General features: G+C 37.7%; 1 protein-coding gene across 6 annotated transcripts in view; it reads left to right on the forward strand.

The window, feature by feature from the left end:
- The window catches only part of LOC129773449 (protein single-minded), a 93,375-nt gene that overhangs the window by 60,152 nt on the left and 15,192 nt on the right, over positions 1–18,031 (forward strand). For 5 of the 6 annotated variants that reach the window (XM_055777059.1, XM_055777077.1, XM_055777061.1 and 2 more), the window contains one exon: positions 11,801–11,995. In XM_055777059.1, the coding sequence (XP_055633034.1) occupies positions 11,801–11,995 (195 nt within the window). Of the gene's footprint in view, positions 1–11,032; positions 11,216–11,800; positions 11,996–18,031 lie in introns of those variants that run through there. The other variant, XM_055777069.1, reaches the window with a different exon arrangement.

An 18,031-nucleotide genomic window follows, 5' to 3' on the forward strand; every position in this document is an offset into this window, starting at 1 on the left:
ACTTGAGGGAGAGTGGCGTAAAGCGGTCAAAGTTTGAGTTTTTTTGAAAATCGAAAAAATACCCATGGGGGGAGTAAAGGGAATCATGGTTTTCGAAAAAAAAATTTTGATGCCAAATGTCTTAAAATTGCAAGAAACGTTGAGATCTAGTGTCATCCGAAAATTTTCTTCGGAGTACGAAACGAAAAGTATGGTTTTGGGTGCCAATAAAAATAATTATCTCGATTTTTCATTCGGAACTTGCTACGAAATTTTGATTTACACGATAATATACCCTATGCAAAATATTAGCTAATTCGAACTTAATTTATTAGTGTTGCAGACGTTGAATTTGAGTTTTTTGAAAACCGAAAAATCACCGAAAATCGGGGTTTTTTTTAAAAAAAAGTTGATGCCAAATGAGGGCCTTAGAATGCAAGGGGTGTAAGTGACTTAATCGATTTCTGTTCATCAACTTTTTCATTAGTTAATAACTCAACTGCAAAAAAGTTCCAATTTAAGTTCGCTATAGAATCCGATAGATGAGGTTCTGACCTATCTTCCACATTGTCAAATACTACTGGGAATGTATTTGCAGCTAAGTTATGACCAGAAGAGAGAGTCGATGTAGAGAAATCGATCAAATCACTTACACCCCTTTCATTCTAAGCCCCTCAAATGTCTTAAAATTGTATGACACATCGAGGTTTACAGTTATCTAAAAAAAGTTTTTTTTTATTGGCACCCTTATGTACATGTTATAAGATCAGATGAATAGAAATTAATTTAATGTCAAAATATGCCATAAGTTTTATTACATTTGATTTGGAATAAAGACCTCTAGAACACTTATTCAACATTTTTATTATTATTTTTTTTTAATTTTGGGTTGGCTTCCTGCACTGAAAAAAGAAATATATTTTATTTTAAACAAATATTGAAAAAGTTTTTGTTAGGAAAACTTTTTTGCCTTAAATGCACAAGTTGCGATGTATGGAAGAGTTGTAGGGCACATATTTATCTACCATTTATCTACCATTTCATTAAAATCTGAGATGACCGTTTTAAGAAAATCGACTTTTTGTTTTTAAAATCGATTTTTCAGTATTTTTTTTTGAAAATTCAATAATTTTCCTAAAACTTTTCCATAGATCACTTTTTTGTAGGACTTACCATTTTCGAGTAAAAAATATTTATAAAAAAATGATCAAAAATACTTGGCCCTTTCCAAATGTTAGTCTAGATAAATTTTCGGAAAACTCAGTATGCCAAGTTGCTTAATTAGGTAAGATATTCACACCCAGAAAGTTTCATTAAGTTCTGAGAGGGTCATGCCAATCCCATAGACGAGTTGACACGAAATCTGTCATTAGTATTGTCTAAAGAATTTTGGAAGAATTGAAGTTGAAGTAATAATTGATTTTTCGCCTCATCCAATTTTTCAATTTGCAATACCAATACCTCACGCAAAAAAAAATCGAATAACTCCTTATGAAAAATATTTTTTTTCGGTCCGTCGATTGTAACACTGCATTCCCCACTTCGGGACGATAATATTCGGATAGTGCTTAGTGTCAAGATGTACAATTTATAAGAACGTGTATTTTTAGTGAAATCGTATTACTCGAACAACCGAAGCCTTAATGAATTTTTTTTCCTCTTATGGTAAATCGGTTCACTTTTGTAGAAATTATTAAAAATTTTTACGTGAGCGTTAAATCTGAAAGACCCTGTACTACCAGCAAGAAATGATCAATTTTAATCGAGCTTTGGGTTAAATACGACCAGGGTACTAAAAATGGCAGCCCAAAGTTGGTTTTGTTGCATGATAATGGTCCATCACGCACTGTAGAACCGGTCATGGAAGTTTTTCACATGCGGCTTACTCAACAGGTATTTTGGAGTGTCAGTATGTTCTTCAGCTCTTTCGTGGCCTTGAAAAAGAACTACTTCTCCGTTGTTACTGAACTTTTTGTTTGTTAATTATTATGAAACCTAGTTCATTCAGCATTCAGGGTCGTTTCGGATGTGAGGTGTTCAAATCACGGTTTTATACTAAACGAATCTTAACATTTATTGATCCCATCAATATTTGAAGTCTCCGGATCCACCCAAGCCTCCACGTCACGTCTCATGCTAGTGCTGTCGCGTTAACCACGTTATCCTAGATGAAGCCCCTTCAAAACATTCGGTATTCCAGCAGCAAAATCTCTGCTGTCACACAATAGGTGCGTTCTATACCGTGTAAGCTCTATCAAGCGGCTTCACAATCCTTCATGGTGAACCGTGGCTTTATTGAGAGTGCTACATGGGTTCATCGTGGCCGGGTCCATCTAAAAGACCAGCTCCTCCTTCGGGTGATATATTTTTTTATGAAAAACAACAACTTCCGTCAGGCACTTCGTACTGTATATCTCCTCGTTCACCGTAAGCACCGAAGGAAAGAACACCGAAGGAAAAAACAGGCCTAAAACGTTGAACTATGAGGCAACCTTGCTTTCGGTCTTCTTCTTCAACTTCTGCTACACTTTACTGTCTCGCAGCACCGTCAGAACCAGGCTTCAGTTCGGCGTTTTCCCTATCGACTTCTCCAGAAGTGAGTAAATGCTATATCGGCTATATCCGGAGGACAAAAAGTGCTACTCGATGTTCAACTTCTTCGCTCAAGGGTCGCAAAGCATCGAGAATTATTGCTTGACTGTTTTCACCACGACTGTTGCAAATCAACTGATAACACTGTTAATTTTGTTCCTGTACACAACAGGGTTGCTTCGACTGACGGTGTAGAGGTGTCTGCGCCACCAGGTGGCAGGATAATTGCATGAAAAATCCAGTGGCCTGGCAACCCTATTCCAACCAATACAAATTGAGCGTAGGCAGCATAAAGCTAGGGCTCGCGTAGGGCTCACGCATTGTTTATTGTTTGGAGTCAACATTGATGAAAATATATTCAGCATTTGCGATGGTCTGTAGCCAATTATTGCGTTGGGTAGTTCTAAGATGTTTGGATATCACCCCGGAAGCTTTATTCTGTGGTTTACATTTGAAACACTTCATCAAGATCGCACGAAGCATTTGATTTTAATTCCTAGGTTATGATTTCTATGCTCACGATTTTCTATGCTGGCTACAAAAATATGGCCGCATAGGAGCACGCTGAGAAAATCACTAAAATCATAATCAGTCAATTTTTTAATGTATACGTTACCGGCGTCGGGGCTGCCATTATGGGTTTAGCTTCGTGGAAAAAAAGAATTTAGAAATCAGCTCTTAGATGTCGGTCAGACGCTGTTTAAGATGTGCTTACCAGGTGAACAGACCCTTGAAAATGGCTGTAGGCTGCTCACACTAGAAACAAAATGAGATACAAGACTTCAAAACCAATTTTTCAAACAAAATTGCTTTGATTTTCAAATTCGACAGCATAAAAGTGTCGTATGTTTCCAGTTGATGTATATACTAGATAACGGATTATTCTTCTTAAATTTGTAAAATTCATTTTTTTAAATGTACTGACTGTCGCGATTGGAAGATTGCAACCCTAAAAATGAATCCTGACATATTAGAACAAACATCAACTGAATTAGGTGTCAAATCATAACCACCGACAAGGTCATCTCGTCATTCTTATTTACAAAACGTGCCTATCTCAGCAAGGGCGGCCACATCATTAGATAGTCCCCTTACATCAGCCATTGTCCATTAGCTAATAGCGACAAATCGGTTACATTCCAAGCCCGATCAGATTCGCCATATGATTATCAATAAAAAAGCAAATACCGTCATAAAGTGTATGAATGATGGCGATCTACATATTTGCCTCCCCTCACTTCATGTATTCTATTTTTGGGACAAAAAAAAAACGAGATTGTAATCTCTGGCTGAGCCCAACCCTCGCCAATAAAAGCGAACAAAGAAAATCGGAATAAAAAAGGTTGTGCGTAGAATTGGAGGAAGCATGCGTCTGACAAATTGTGACGATAAGCGTAAAGCACCACCGAAGCAGCCGAGATGAACAATGGACGACCCACTTTCAAAAGTAACTTTTTAATCCTCCTCGCTGATGTACGGTCAGGATCGGAAACAAAAGTTTTCTCTTGGTACTGGTTAAGGTTGTAATGATTTATCACCTCTGCGATGTCCACGGCGATCGATTCGGCCATGTTGGTTACTAGCGAGCAGATCAGCTCGGTACGAGACTTTACCGGTTCTGTTCATTCGCAGAACTACGGAAACGTTTACTTCCGCAAGCGTGGGAAAGTTTCAACTTGCCCGACCGTTCGAGTATGGATTCAGCAATCAGTTTCTCAAAACAATTACCATCTCTAGTGGCAGTTTGTTCAAATTATCATATTTTTGCGCAGGACCATAAAAATCAGGTACATTTTCTACTTCCCTGGGACGCCAGAACTTTACGATGGCTGGTGGCTCGGAAAGCGTGGGAATCTCTAAAATTTTCTTCACAGGTTTTCCCCCAAAGGAGGTGTGCGTAATGGTTATCAGAGAAAAAAATGGAAATTTTATGCAAACGAGCACGAAGGCTAGTTGCTGTGGATAGTACCAGCTTGAGGTATCTCCACTTTGCCATAACGTTTGTTTTTACGGGCTGAGGATTGCCCGTTTCTTTGCATTCTTTGGGGATTTGCTTTTTCTTGAGTGAGACCTGTGCGAACTTGAGGCAGGATCAAGTGCGTTTTGAAAACATATGGTGAACATCTGGTGGCAAATCGTATTTCGAACGAATCAAAGGTACCCGCAAAAATAACAATCCAGGTGTTTGGGAATAAGTTTTTTGGATTACACAAATATTGAGAGTTATGCTCGTAAATTGGTGATAAACTTCGGAGGGCACAATTGGTGAAAAAGTTGGAAGTGTGAAATGGAAATATAATCCTGTATAGGATTTACAAATGGGTAGCAATAGCACAAAAAATCAATAAATTGGACGAGTCGTCGTTACGTTACTTTACATTACGTCGATGTCAATTCATTGCGAACAAGCAAAGAACGAAATTTTGAGGAATTTGCTGACCAGAATCCACCGATCCAACTCGGGAGAATCGCAATTACATTTTTTTTGTTGTTGCGGTTCTTCTGTCAAAATAAACAAATCATAATATTAGCTCGAACTTTACTAATTGGCATGATAAACTTTTTTCTGGGAAAATTGACATTTTTATTGCCATCATCAGTTTCAGTGAGTCGTTTCGTTTCAGCAATTTCACTCTTTATCATGATCGTTAGCTTTCCTAATCAACCATTGACCAAAATGACCAATCATTGATCAAAATGACGAACAGAACCTTTCATTAATTTAATGAACAGTTGTATTTTACTTGTTTAAATAACAGGTCCTGCACAGAGATAAAACTGCTGGATACCACTTTTAGCTTATTGAGAAGCTGCACCTTATCTATAAATTTAATTTTTCTACCTAAATAATTCAATTTTTGAAAGCAACCAAAATGACTTCTGTGAGAATTCTAGTGTAATAATACAAGATAATGTAAAAAAACTGCGCTAAGTATTTTATTTCTACTATTTTATTTCTATCATTTGATCAACTGAAATTCTCGTACGATTATCCAGATTGGGTTCATTCGAGATTCGAGATTCGAGAATTTTTCGATTATTCAGCTAACAGCAGACAATTTAGTTTGAAAAATGAGGAGGGTGGTATTCAAGACAATGCGGTTATGTCTTAACCCTTAGCGTAGGACTATGATTTTTTCTAATACGATTGCTCATCGCTTTGAATATTACCTAAAAATAAAATGCAATTTGAGAATCGACTCATTAGTACAAATTTGGAATCAATTGAAGAAGGTTGATTCAATCTTGGTCTTGCCCTCGCGGCAACAATACACAAACTAACTATATGTCACGTTCCATTCTTGCAACTTGATTAACAACTTGAATAACATGCCGTGCATCAGATTGATCCATCAAATATTGAAATTAAAATAGAATGCTTCCGTACTTAGAGTATGATTTAGATCCATTCCAAACGTTTTAAAGTCCATAATGCATCCTATGTGCTCCCTTGGCCGAGTGGTTAGCGTCATAACTAACATGCCGGGTGTTCGGGTTCGATTCCCGTTCTGGTCGGGGGTATTTTTCGTCAAAGAAATTTCCTCCGACTTGCACTGTGATCACGCGTATTCTAGATCTTGCCACTCAGAATGCATTCAAGGCGTGTTATTTGGCATAGAAATCTCAACTAAGTACTAATAAAAATGACGCAAGTAATACTACGTTGAGACGGCGAAGTTCCTCTAGGAACGTTAGTGCCATTGAAGAAGAAGAAGAATGCATCCTATGTTTTTGCCAGACAGAGAGCTTTGTTCTCCTTTCCAAACCATGTAGCTTTTCAGTTTATGTTGATTTGATTGTCTCATCTGGTGTTATTGAAGAGAATTTCATTTATGTATTCTGAAAATTTTTAATTCTTTAGGCGTCTTTAAAGTCAAATCCACTGTTGTATCCGCTAACACTTTTTTGAACAACTGTAATACTTCCGATATAGTGATTGGGATTGAGTGAAGCGTGAATTGAAGCAACTTCCAATGTATTTATACAGCCATTCCATGCCAAACCGATATTCTCAGATGGTTCTCAGATTTTCGTCAAAAGTGGTAGTTTTGTTCTTTATCGCAAATTATGAGACCCGTATTTTTTTATTTTTTTGTTAGGGTGACCATTTCCTTTTTAGGGTGGTCCAAAAAAAACCATTTTTTCGCATTTTTGTCAAAAATGATTTTTTTTTTCAAAAATTCATAACTTTTGAACTACTAGACCGATTTAGATGATCGACATATCAAATTAAAGCCAATCATCTTTTTTGAAAAAAAAATACTATGCCTGCAGAAAATTTGAATTCTGCTCTCGTTATTATTGATTGTATTCGTTTTTTATTGTTTTCATAGTCTCGGGACCAAGGGCGCTATAGTTTTTTATATTTTTTTCTGGAAAGCTGAGGATTTTTCACACAACATATCTCGAAACCAGGGAAGCTTTTTTTTCGTTTTTGAGTTATGAATTTTCAAAGTTAGCCGATGGTCCAAAAAATAATTTTTTCCTATTTTCCCAACAACAAAAAATCATAACTTTTGATCTGCTGGACCGATTCAGATGATCAACATATCAAATCAAAGCCAATGAGCTAGTCTTGTTTGAAAAAATATTACACTCTGAATAAAAATGGATTTTGTTTTCATAATAATTGATTATATTTGTTTTTTTATAGCTTACATCGTTTCGGGACCAAGGGCGCCATATTTTTTATATTTTTTTATGAAAGCTGAGATTTTTTCACATAATACATCCAAATACGAAAGGGGTATTATTTTTCGTTTTTGAGTTATGATTTTTCAAAGTTAACATGTTTTCAGTTTTCATTCAATATTTCTATGCGACTAGACTGTATGTCCAATTAATTGGCAAGTATGTAGTTTTTTTCAAAAAAGCTAGCTGGTAGGATTTAATTTGATATGTCGATCATTTGAATCGGTCCAGTAGTTCAAAAGTAATAAATTTTTGAAAAAAGTCATTTTTGGGAAAAAAAAGTGAAAACATGATTTTTTGGACAATCGGGTAACTTTGAAAAATCATAACTTAAAAATAAAAAGAAAACACCTCTCTGGTTTCGTGATATACTATGTAAAAATCAGCTTTCCAAAAAAAAATATAAAAAATATAGCACCTTTGGTCCCGAGACCATGAAAACTATAAAAAACAAATACAATCAATAATAACGAAACCAAAAAAAAGGTCTTATGGTTTGCGACAAAGAAAAAAATTTCCACTTTCCACGAAAATCTGAGAACCCCTATATCGGTTCGACATGAAATGGCTGTATATAAGGTAAATGATTTTGGTTTGTCCAGTCGAAAATATGATCATGGTTTGTCCACTTTTTTGAATGCTCTAATTCAGCACACCTGTGTCAAATAAGGTATTCGAATGTTTCAAAACATATAAATAGAATTGTCTTTTTCTTGATTTACTTGAGTTTTATTGTATACTAGCTGACCCGGCAAACTTCGTCCCGCCCAAAATTTGTGTTTTATTATCAATACGTTCAAACATCCACTTTTTCTTACTATAAGCAAGTTCATGGGTCCAATAGCAGAACTGTTCATTGATTGATCTTCTAATTGATCCCGTTGAATTTATTTTTTACTATAAAATTCCCAGTATTTCTAACAAAACTAATCAGAGAGAAGGGACCATAGAAACATTTATTACACCCTTAAACCTTCAGACGCCTAATTTGGTTACATTTGCTTGAATAATTCTCGAGTAATGCAGAAATTTGTGTTCCATTTGTATAGCAGCCCCCCCTTAGAGAGGGGCGTGGAGTGTCTAACCACCATAGAAACATTTATTGCACCCTTAAATCTTCAGATGCCTAATTTGGTTTCATTTGCTTGATTAATTGTCGAGTAATGCAGAAATTTGTGTTTCATTTGTATGGCAGCCCCCCCCCTTAGAGAAAGGAGTGGAGAGTCTAACCATCTTAGAAATATTTATTGCACCCTAAAACCTCCACATGCCAAATTTGGTTTCATTTGCTTGATTAATTCTCGAGTAATGTAGAAATTTGTGTTTCCTTTGTATGGCAGCCCACCCTTAGAGAGGAGGCTGGAGAGTCTAACCACCATAGAAACATTTATTGCACCCTAAAACCTCAATATGCCTAATTTGGTTTCATTTGCTTGAATAATTCTCGAGTACTGTAGAAATTTGTGTTTCATTTGTATGGCAGTCCCCCTTAGAGAGAGGGGAGGGGTCTCAAACTATCACGAAAACCTTCCCCGGGCCCAAAAACCCCTACATACCAATTTTCATGTTGATCGGTTCAGAAGTTTCCGAGTCCATAAGAATCAGATTGACAGACAGACAGACAGGAATCCATTTATATATATATATATATATATATATATATATATATATATATATATATATATATATATATATACATATAGAGATTTGGTAGTTTGAAGATTAATATGAAGATTAATATAATTAATATAATATAATTGATTTTCAGGGGTTTGCGCTAAATCAATTCGCGACGTAGCTTTTCGGGTCGAGTAATTCTCTCCAATTTTGAAGAAACTGACTGCGATAAAAATACAGTGTAAACAATACACTCTAAACTACTTCTACCCAAATTTTAAAGAACAAATACCCAATGAGTAATTTTCTACAGCGTTCTTTTCGTGATTCAATTCGATGTGGGCCACCCTTTAATAGCCTTGTTAGTATTTTAAGATGGATAGAACATTATCCCTTTGCGGTTGTGGTATCCGAAGGGCTTATAGGCGTTAACCAGAGAGTTCGCATGGTTCCAAAAAAAGTTCAACTGTGTGAACTCGCATAATGCTGGAGGCCAATTCGCATATCCTTTATTGATAGTTTCCGTTAATAAACCAATTGTGGCTCAATTGTGGTACAGTAATAAATCGGTGATCATGACCCAGTAGCTGCCACTATTACCTGTCAAGTTCTGATCGGTACATGAAGCGCACCAAACAGTGAACTTTTCAAGATGTAACGGAGTTTCGACAATAACTGAAGAATTCTCTTGATTCCAAATACGGCAGTTTTGCACCGAACAAAATCCTCCTGTCGATATCGCGATGAGTTTCTCGGATAGCTTTCGTAAAAAAAATGCACAATTGGCAGGAATTGTTCAAATGTTAGTATTTTTTTTATGAAATGGCAAACCGAACTGAACACAAACAAGTAACCGCTATCAAAATGGGACAATCATCAAAAGTGTTGCTACTTTAAAGTTTTATACCTCCCATGTTATAAAACTTGGAAACAAAATAAAAAACAATAATATAAAATAAAATAATTGTTTTTACCTAGTCGGGACCGCGGACACCTTATTGCTGTCAAAGCCGCGAAGATGCCCACTACTTTTTTGAAACAAATCATAAATGGAGAGCACATTACTAGTCATCTTAAAAATAATTTGTTATTATTACCAAAACTTTAAAGCTTCTAATGTGTTGTTTCGAACAGACTAAGTAACAACCAAAGAGCAATTTTTCCATCGAAAAACACAGCTACGATATGCTTACAAGCAATTGAACATTTCAAACTTCTGCAAAAAGTACAGCTCTTGCAGAGCCACTTGTTTGCGGCATTCAATTCAATGTCACGAACCGCTATGGTCAGAATCATGAGCATGTCTCAGACATGGTTATTACTGGAGATTCCCAGAACATGCCGGTGACCTATAAATCGTGTTCTTCGCCTTGCACAAAAAACCACCTACCTCGCCTCGCCTTCCGCTCCCCGTAACATCCGAGGCACATCAGCCAGTGCAGAAACAAATCACGGTACGTGACGTGGAATACCAAATTCTTAAAAAGTCACGGCCAGCAAATCTCCTGCCAGTGCACAAACACATGTTCGGTGCTCGAAATTTCATTGATAAAATTTCCTTCAATGAAGCGGGATTTCCAAACCGACGGGCGTCCATGCATCTACTTAACCACCGACTTCGATAGGTTTAGTGTGTGTGTATATTCCTATTCGGAACTCTCGGAATTACATCCGCTCATTCACCGAATTCCGTCCATTTTGACTTTTGTCTCGCAACACGTACGCGTAGCCGAGTAGGTGTCAAACCGATTGTTTATGCGATTCAATAACACACACCCGAGGCCCGAGATGCTATTATCGCCCTGGTGAGTACAACATAATAAATTATGTAAATAAGCGTGGGAACCGGCCGTCGGGAGTCTTTTCCTTTGCCACTTTGCGCGCAGTTTGTTTTTATTTGTCTTTCGGCCCGTTGTTGCACCGCCCAAATCTTGTCGTCCGTTTTAGCTTCACCTTCACCTTGCACCTTTTTTTCGGGAGATGTGTGAAAGAACTTGCACCTCTAGGCACCTGAGATTGGCCGGTTTCAACCAATCAGCAATCCCGTTACCAACACTACTCTATGGCAGCAGTAGCCTGCAGTGTGCTTAGTCGAAAATCTAATCAGCTGTAGGGGACAGGTACCGAAGGATCAGTATCGATCAGCAAGTCCTGGCGACAAGTGTTGCTCAAACCGTTTGTGCAAGCCCACGCCTGGCAGTGTGATAACGTAGCTTTAATTTGTTTTTAGTGTTTAGAGTTTCCACCAGTGCAGATTTACCAGTAAAAATTAGAATTGTTAAGATGAAAATCCTACGGAAGCCGCTGACTGATTGCAACCAGAATAGTATATTGGGTAATCAATTGTCAATAACATTTATGCAGACGCAATATCGGAAATGGGTCGATCGGAAGCAATTGGCGGGACAAACCGTTGCAATTTTTCTCCCTCCATTGCATTAATTCGATTGACGTAAGCAGATTATTCCCTCAATGTTTCGTTGTTCGCTGTAATTCGAACCGCTCACCATCTTCTGGCGTATCCTGTTTGTGAGAAAATTATTCCGTTGCGGAAAAAATGTTCAATCGTTCAGTGGGTTGACGAAAAACATACAATCAAAGAGCATTTGTTTCTGGTTATTATCATTATCATTATCACGAGCCAACTAAGCAAAGTTTGCTTAGTAGTTTGATAGTTTCTGTCATGTCGATAAGCTGCTTTCTTTCCGCCACTTCAATTTGCTAAGCAAATAAATTACACATCCATAAATTCAGATCAATATAAAGCGGCTGCAATAAAGTTTCACTAGAGAGAGGCAGGCAATAACCAGGCTTGTTTGATTTTCCTATTAATTTACACTTGCCTCCGGAGTGTGGGCAAAGCTATTTGCGTAATTATCCACACCACTATATCGGTTTCCAATGTGTGTCCTACTTGCAGGTCTTGCAACACGCTGCGCCATGAAGGAGAAGAGCAAAAATGCCGCCCGCTCTCGGCGCGAGAAGGAGAACGCCGAGTTCCTCGAGCTGGCCAAGCTGCTTCCGCTCCCGAGTGCCATCACGTCGCAGCTGGATAAGGCGTCCATCATTAGGCTAACTACTTCGTACCTGAAAATGCGCCAAGTGTTCCCCGAAGGTGAGTAAACGCAGATGCTTTGGTCCCATGAAAACGGATATCCTTGCTCATGAATTTTCATCCCCACAATCGCTAGCTCAATTTGCAATTTAAAACATCGCACATTGATTTAATGGGATACACGCGAGAGAGAGAGGAAAAAATGGAAATTATAATGATTGTACAGTTCACCGTTCACCCAGGCCGCCGTCTTTTGACGGCGTGTCCTACCCCTTGCTAACTATAGCAACCTTGTTGTTTACCTTTTTCATTTTCACACTTTCTCTGGTTCGCCTCTGCTCCCGGATAATCATAGCTGGTGGCGACGAGTGGAACCCACTCTGCCATTCAAATTTTTATGACATCCTGAGATCGGATCGAGTGTTATGCAAATAACCTGTGACCCATCACGGCAGCATAATTGAGTTTGTTGAGGATGTTAGCGAGCAAAAGAATATAAAAATAATAATCATTTGTCTGGCTGCTTCCTTTTTTTCCCCGAGAGCTACCAAGACGATCGTGATTGCTCGTGATGCTCCACATTTCAAAGGTAAGCAGCCGGGGAAACAAATTGCAATGGGACTTTTTACGATAATTTGCATTCAACAGCTTCCAACGGTGTGGTTTCACTGGGAAGATATACTTCGGTGAATTAATGTTCATTTGGAATGAGCAAAATCTCGTTGATAAATTTCAGGTGCGATTTGATGATAAGCTTGCAAAAAAAAATCTTCTCTACATTTTATGGCGCCAAAAATTCTAATGGCGGGTTTACATTAGGGAGATCTATAGCTATAGATGGATTTATCCACGTGAAAACAGGTGTAAACGGGTGAGAATAAATATGATGCACTCATTCGAGGTATATATAACTTGAATAAAATCAGCATATGTAAACGCTTCGGAATTTCTCCCTGGTGAGAAATCACTAAAGTTGGATGCTGTTCTACTTCAGGTGAATAAATTCACCTAAGATACGTAAACGGTTGATGCGATTTCTATAAATCTCATCATATTTCTTCACATGAATATATCACTAGTCTAAACCCACCCTAACACACATTCATGAAATTTTCGGATTGAGGAGAGTATTTCTAAAAAAACATTGTTTTAAGAAATAACCACTCCCATGCTTCGTTGTGATTCGAGCAGAGGACGAAATGCTCGCCGATTTGAGAGGAAAAACATAATTGAGAATATGAGAGGCGAGAGAATGTTATACACTCACTTCGATTCTCCCAAGAAACGCAATGGCGATTATTATTTTTCTGCGAGTTATGACTAGTCGAAAAATAGTTTCGTTTTCAGTGACTTCTTGGTGCCGATAGTGGTTTTTCACTACTTCAGTACAACAGAAAACATCGCGTGAAAACATGCGGTAACATTGAGTTTCACCGTGAAGTGAACATCAAATCGGTTAATATTTATATAATTCAGACACCGTCCAAATGCAGGTCGTTTTGACGCTGTCTAAACAGGCTAACATTGGTAAAGCTAGCTTTGATTTTCTCTCCATATTTTCAGTACTAAATGAGAGACGAAAAAGCATTTTCGTTGAACTTCAGAGAGAGAGATATTTCCACATCTCTTTCTCTCTGAAAAAGAAATTTCGGTGAAGACAAAAATTTCAACATTGTACAACTTCTCGAAAACTAGATTAATTGACAGAATACTTATCTCGCAACTGAGTGAGAATTTCGATCTCTAGATTCAAGGAAGCTAACAAGAACTGAACACTGGTTTTCAACAGCTTTCTTTGATGATTAGTTTAAAAAACTAGTAATTATATACATGGTTTAGAATGTTGTAATTTGGGGTTAAGTTCTGCCTGCTGCTCCCAAACTTATTCCTCTCGGTCATTAACCTGTCATCTCTCATCGGTGTCTACTGGAATAACAAAAAGAAAAAAATCTCAGCGAAATCACGAGCACACCTTTATAACATAGTCAGCTGACATTCAAGCCCACGCCTTTGCGATGGTAGCTTTCAAACAATCGTCACTAGGGTATATGAATCCACAGGCCTTCGCTTTAACATATGCCTCCATCGAATAGTCAAGGAAGTTGAAAGCTGGACTGCTCGAAGGCCAAATATCTTTCAGCCTAAATGACATGTTCCCCTTCAGCAAGGGTTGGGTCCATTTAAAGATATGACATAATGGTCTATCCTGTTGGAAAACTACATTAACGTGTTCATCGATTTTTTTTTTTTGAATCCACTTGATTCTTTCAAATGTCTATGTAGACTTCAGTGTTCACTTTCACACTTGCTAATACGAAAACAAGAGGCATTTTCAATCCATTCGATGCAACCACTTCAAATACCATGATTCCAGAGGAATAAACTTAAACTTCACCTTCTCTGGTACATCCCCAGAAAAATATACTTATCCGTTCGAGTATTGGATATCAATCAGAAAAGGGTTCTTCATCTGAGAACACGATGATCGGTTGTTTCTTTTTCAACTGAGACAGCGATCGTTTCGAGCTCTCAAGCCACAGTGCTTTGATCCGTTCCGTTATCGAATATCGCTACAATCTAACTCTTTTTTTTTTATCTGTATTATAGTGACTTTCAACTTCGTCACTTTTTACTTCCATTTTTGGAAGAATGTTGGGAGTGAGAATTGAACTCGTGACCTTTAGCGTGAGAGGCATGGATGTTACCACTACGCCAGATCGCCTCCTCCACAATCTAACTCTGGCCACATATTGGTCACTTGTTTCTTTGCGTATATTTTACCGATATAGCGTGTATTGCATCACTACATCGTTTAAATCACTTGACAGATGATATTCAAAGATTATAAACACACAAAAATTTATCAAAAAATTAACAAAAACTACACAAAAATAAGAAAAATAAAATTACGTACTCTACTTACTTGAACTCACAGAATCACATTTAAAACTATAGCTACTATTGTTTCATCATTGACGAATGCTCTTTCAGACTCAATTTATGCGTGAAATTCAGTTTCGTTTTGTAGAAAAGCGTTTCTAAACTTCTTTTTAAACTTCTGTTACGAAGCAGATTCTTGACAGGCGGCTGTCGGCATGGACGTACGCCAGCAAGATTCTCTGATCGTCTAGTGAATTGACCTCTGATCCAGTTCGTTCTGTTCTTTTGCCATTCTTCTTCTGTCCGTTAACCGTGTTTACTGTTTGCACGGTGCTTTTATTCTTTTTCTTCCATTCTTCCTGTTGACATCGCGAGGGGGATCCAGACCAAGATTATTATATTGAGGTGAGCCCTACAATACCCCCTTACCTCAATGATTCAATATGGTACATAACAATCAACAAACGACAAACTACTTCAAGTTTTCTTTCCGTAAACAAATATGATACCAGCATCGAGGTATGCTTTGGATCTCCATCTTTCTAGAATGTGTACCGACGACCAAGCTCCAGTTTTACGAGCTTGCTGGAAGCTTTCGATTCAATATGTCCACATAAACCCCTCATGTTTTTTTATATCCGTCAATGAATCCGGATTCAAACGATGCCATCGAGCCCTAAACTCTACTTGCACAGGAAAGGTTGAAAAATAGTTGAGTCGCTTGAAAAATTTTGACGTTGCCAAAATTCACCTCCTCCATGATTGATTGTTGGCTTCAAACACTCCCTTTTCAGACGTTCGCCTGTTGCTTGCCATTCACGTATGACACAACTTGACCCAAATAACATTATTTTAGTTCCATCTGACCAAATGACCAGTCATCAATTGTCCAATTAATGTGATCTAGTTCCCACTTTAGTCGTTTTTTAATGTTTTTGTTTGATAGCCATGGTTTCTAAAGTGTCACTCAACTCTTAAACCTTGTTTATGAAGTCGATTTCGCACTGTTCGAGGTATCACATGGAAGAAAAACTCACTTTCTTTTCGCTTTGAAATTTTGTAAGCTGATGTAAGCAGTTTGAAAAGCCTGGTTTTTTTATACCAACAAAACGATTGACTGGGCTATCGTATCAAAAGGTCATCAGAATCAAGGCTGATTAACCTTTGATACGATAGCCCAGTCAATCGCTTTGTTGGTATAAAAGAACCAGGCTTTTCAAACTTTTGAACTATTTTAGCAATCGTGTCTTTGCTTAGAGGGACGGTATCAGCAATTTGAAGGTATCAGTAGTCGTTCGCTAACTGGAGTGGATTTATATTTAACAGGGTTGCAGCCCATTTATGTATCAATAATAGACGTCATAGGGTGAATGATGTTACTTTGTCCGTATTTTCACCCAACTAGAAAATGCAAATCGTAATCAAGACAAGTTTTTTCTTTTCTTTTTACGTTTTCTAACGATTTTCTTCAAATAGAAATTATGATCATGGTTTGTCCGGTTTTAGAAATCACCATTTTTGAATGAAGAAATTCGAATTTTCAAGTAGATGTTGCATTTCTCATTGCTTGAGTTGTCTGTCATCATATTAATCCATTCATAGTTTAGGCTTTCTTCAGAATATTGCCTTTTCTTGAGCATTTTAAAGGTGAGCACTCAACACAAAGACTCTCTATTTTTGCTACGCGCGAAGAACACCATAAACAAACTGCAGCGCGCCAAGTGGTTACCGTAGTAACCATCTGGACAAACCAACATCAGTGCATCGGACAAACCATGATCAGAATTGAGGTCATTCAGATGCATTAAGGTGAAGGTGGATGAAAGCCACAAATGGCTGCCACAATGGCGCTCATTTCTTTCATCTCCCTCCTCGAAAATCAATAATTTTGCGAAACAATGTGAAGAAAATGATCGTTTTCGCACACTTCCCATCTAGTAATATTAACAAAATTCTAATCGATTACTCACAATATATTAAACTTTCATCTGCCGTCGCAATGTATAGTGAAAACGTCGGAAAACTCGAGCTAGTGCTCTGAAAGTTAAATTTTCATTTTTCAATTTTCCGCAATAATTTTGTTTGTATTGATGAAAGCATCGTTATTTTTTCGACACTGATGCCAGACAACATCATCGAAACAGCTATAAAAACCATTCGATAAAATGTTATTCCTGAGTCATATCGTTTCATGTCATGAAAATCAATTAAATAAAATTGTGTTGATATCAATACAATTATAATTGTCACGTTCAATGGGTCTATAATGTAAGTTTTAGCAACTTTAACTTTGGTTAAGAAAATTGTATTGCAGAACTCGGAACACTGCCACGGCTGTCTCTGCTGTCAAAAATAGTAAACAGAAAAATATTACATTCAATCAAAATGCCTCGGCCAACGGCTCTCCATATTGAATATGTGAAAAAATACGATCATCGAAGAAAAACATTAACAAATTATCAACTTGTTAATACTAAAAGAGCCCCAATTCTTCTTGAATGGCGTTAAGGTTCCCTGTGGAACTTTTGCCGTCTCAACGTGTGCATTAACTAGCGTCATTTATTAATACTTAGTTGAGATTTCTTAAGCCAAATAACACGCCTTGAATGAATTCCGAGGGGCAAGTTCTAGAATACGCGTGACCACAGTGCAAATCGAAGGAAATTTATTTGACGAAAAATCCCCCGGCCAGAACGGGAATCGAACCCGAACGCCCGGCATGATAATGTGAGACGTGATGTGATCAGTTCCTAGCAACCGACATGGGGCTCAACGTGTTGAAGGCGAGTCCAAGGACGTCCGTGTAACTTGAAATTTAGTCAAACAAAACATGCAATGTGTCCTGTCTTGAACTTGAGTTCCGGGCGTACAGCTAAATCACTGTATCGTGTCTTAGTGCTATATGAGTTGCTCGGTAGCGAGTTTCTAAGATGGTTTCTACAGTTCAAAATATACAACATCGAGTTGGCTCCACTGAATATGCAGCATGAGCTTCGAACCATGAATTTGTAGCCGTTCTTCCATATTGGTTGAAGCCCGCGGTGATCTCACGATTTTCTTACCTTTGAATCGACGTAATGGATCCTTTTTCTATCCTTGCAAACGATACAATATAGGTTATCGAGTTACACCTAATCATTCTACTAGGTTATGTTGCGTTTCGAATCTTCGTTTTTCAAGCTGCGTTGGTAAGTTCTTCAAGAAAATGGAAACGAT

The sequence above is a fragment of the Toxorhynchites rutilus genome, chromosome 1 (assembly GCF_029784135.1).
Source record: "Toxorhynchites rutilus septentrionalis strain SRP chromosome 1, ASM2978413v1, whole genome shotgun sequence".
In the NCBI taxonomy this organism is placed as follows: Eukaryota; Metazoa; Arthropoda; class Insecta; order Diptera; family Culicidae; genus Toxorhynchites; species Toxorhynchites rutilus.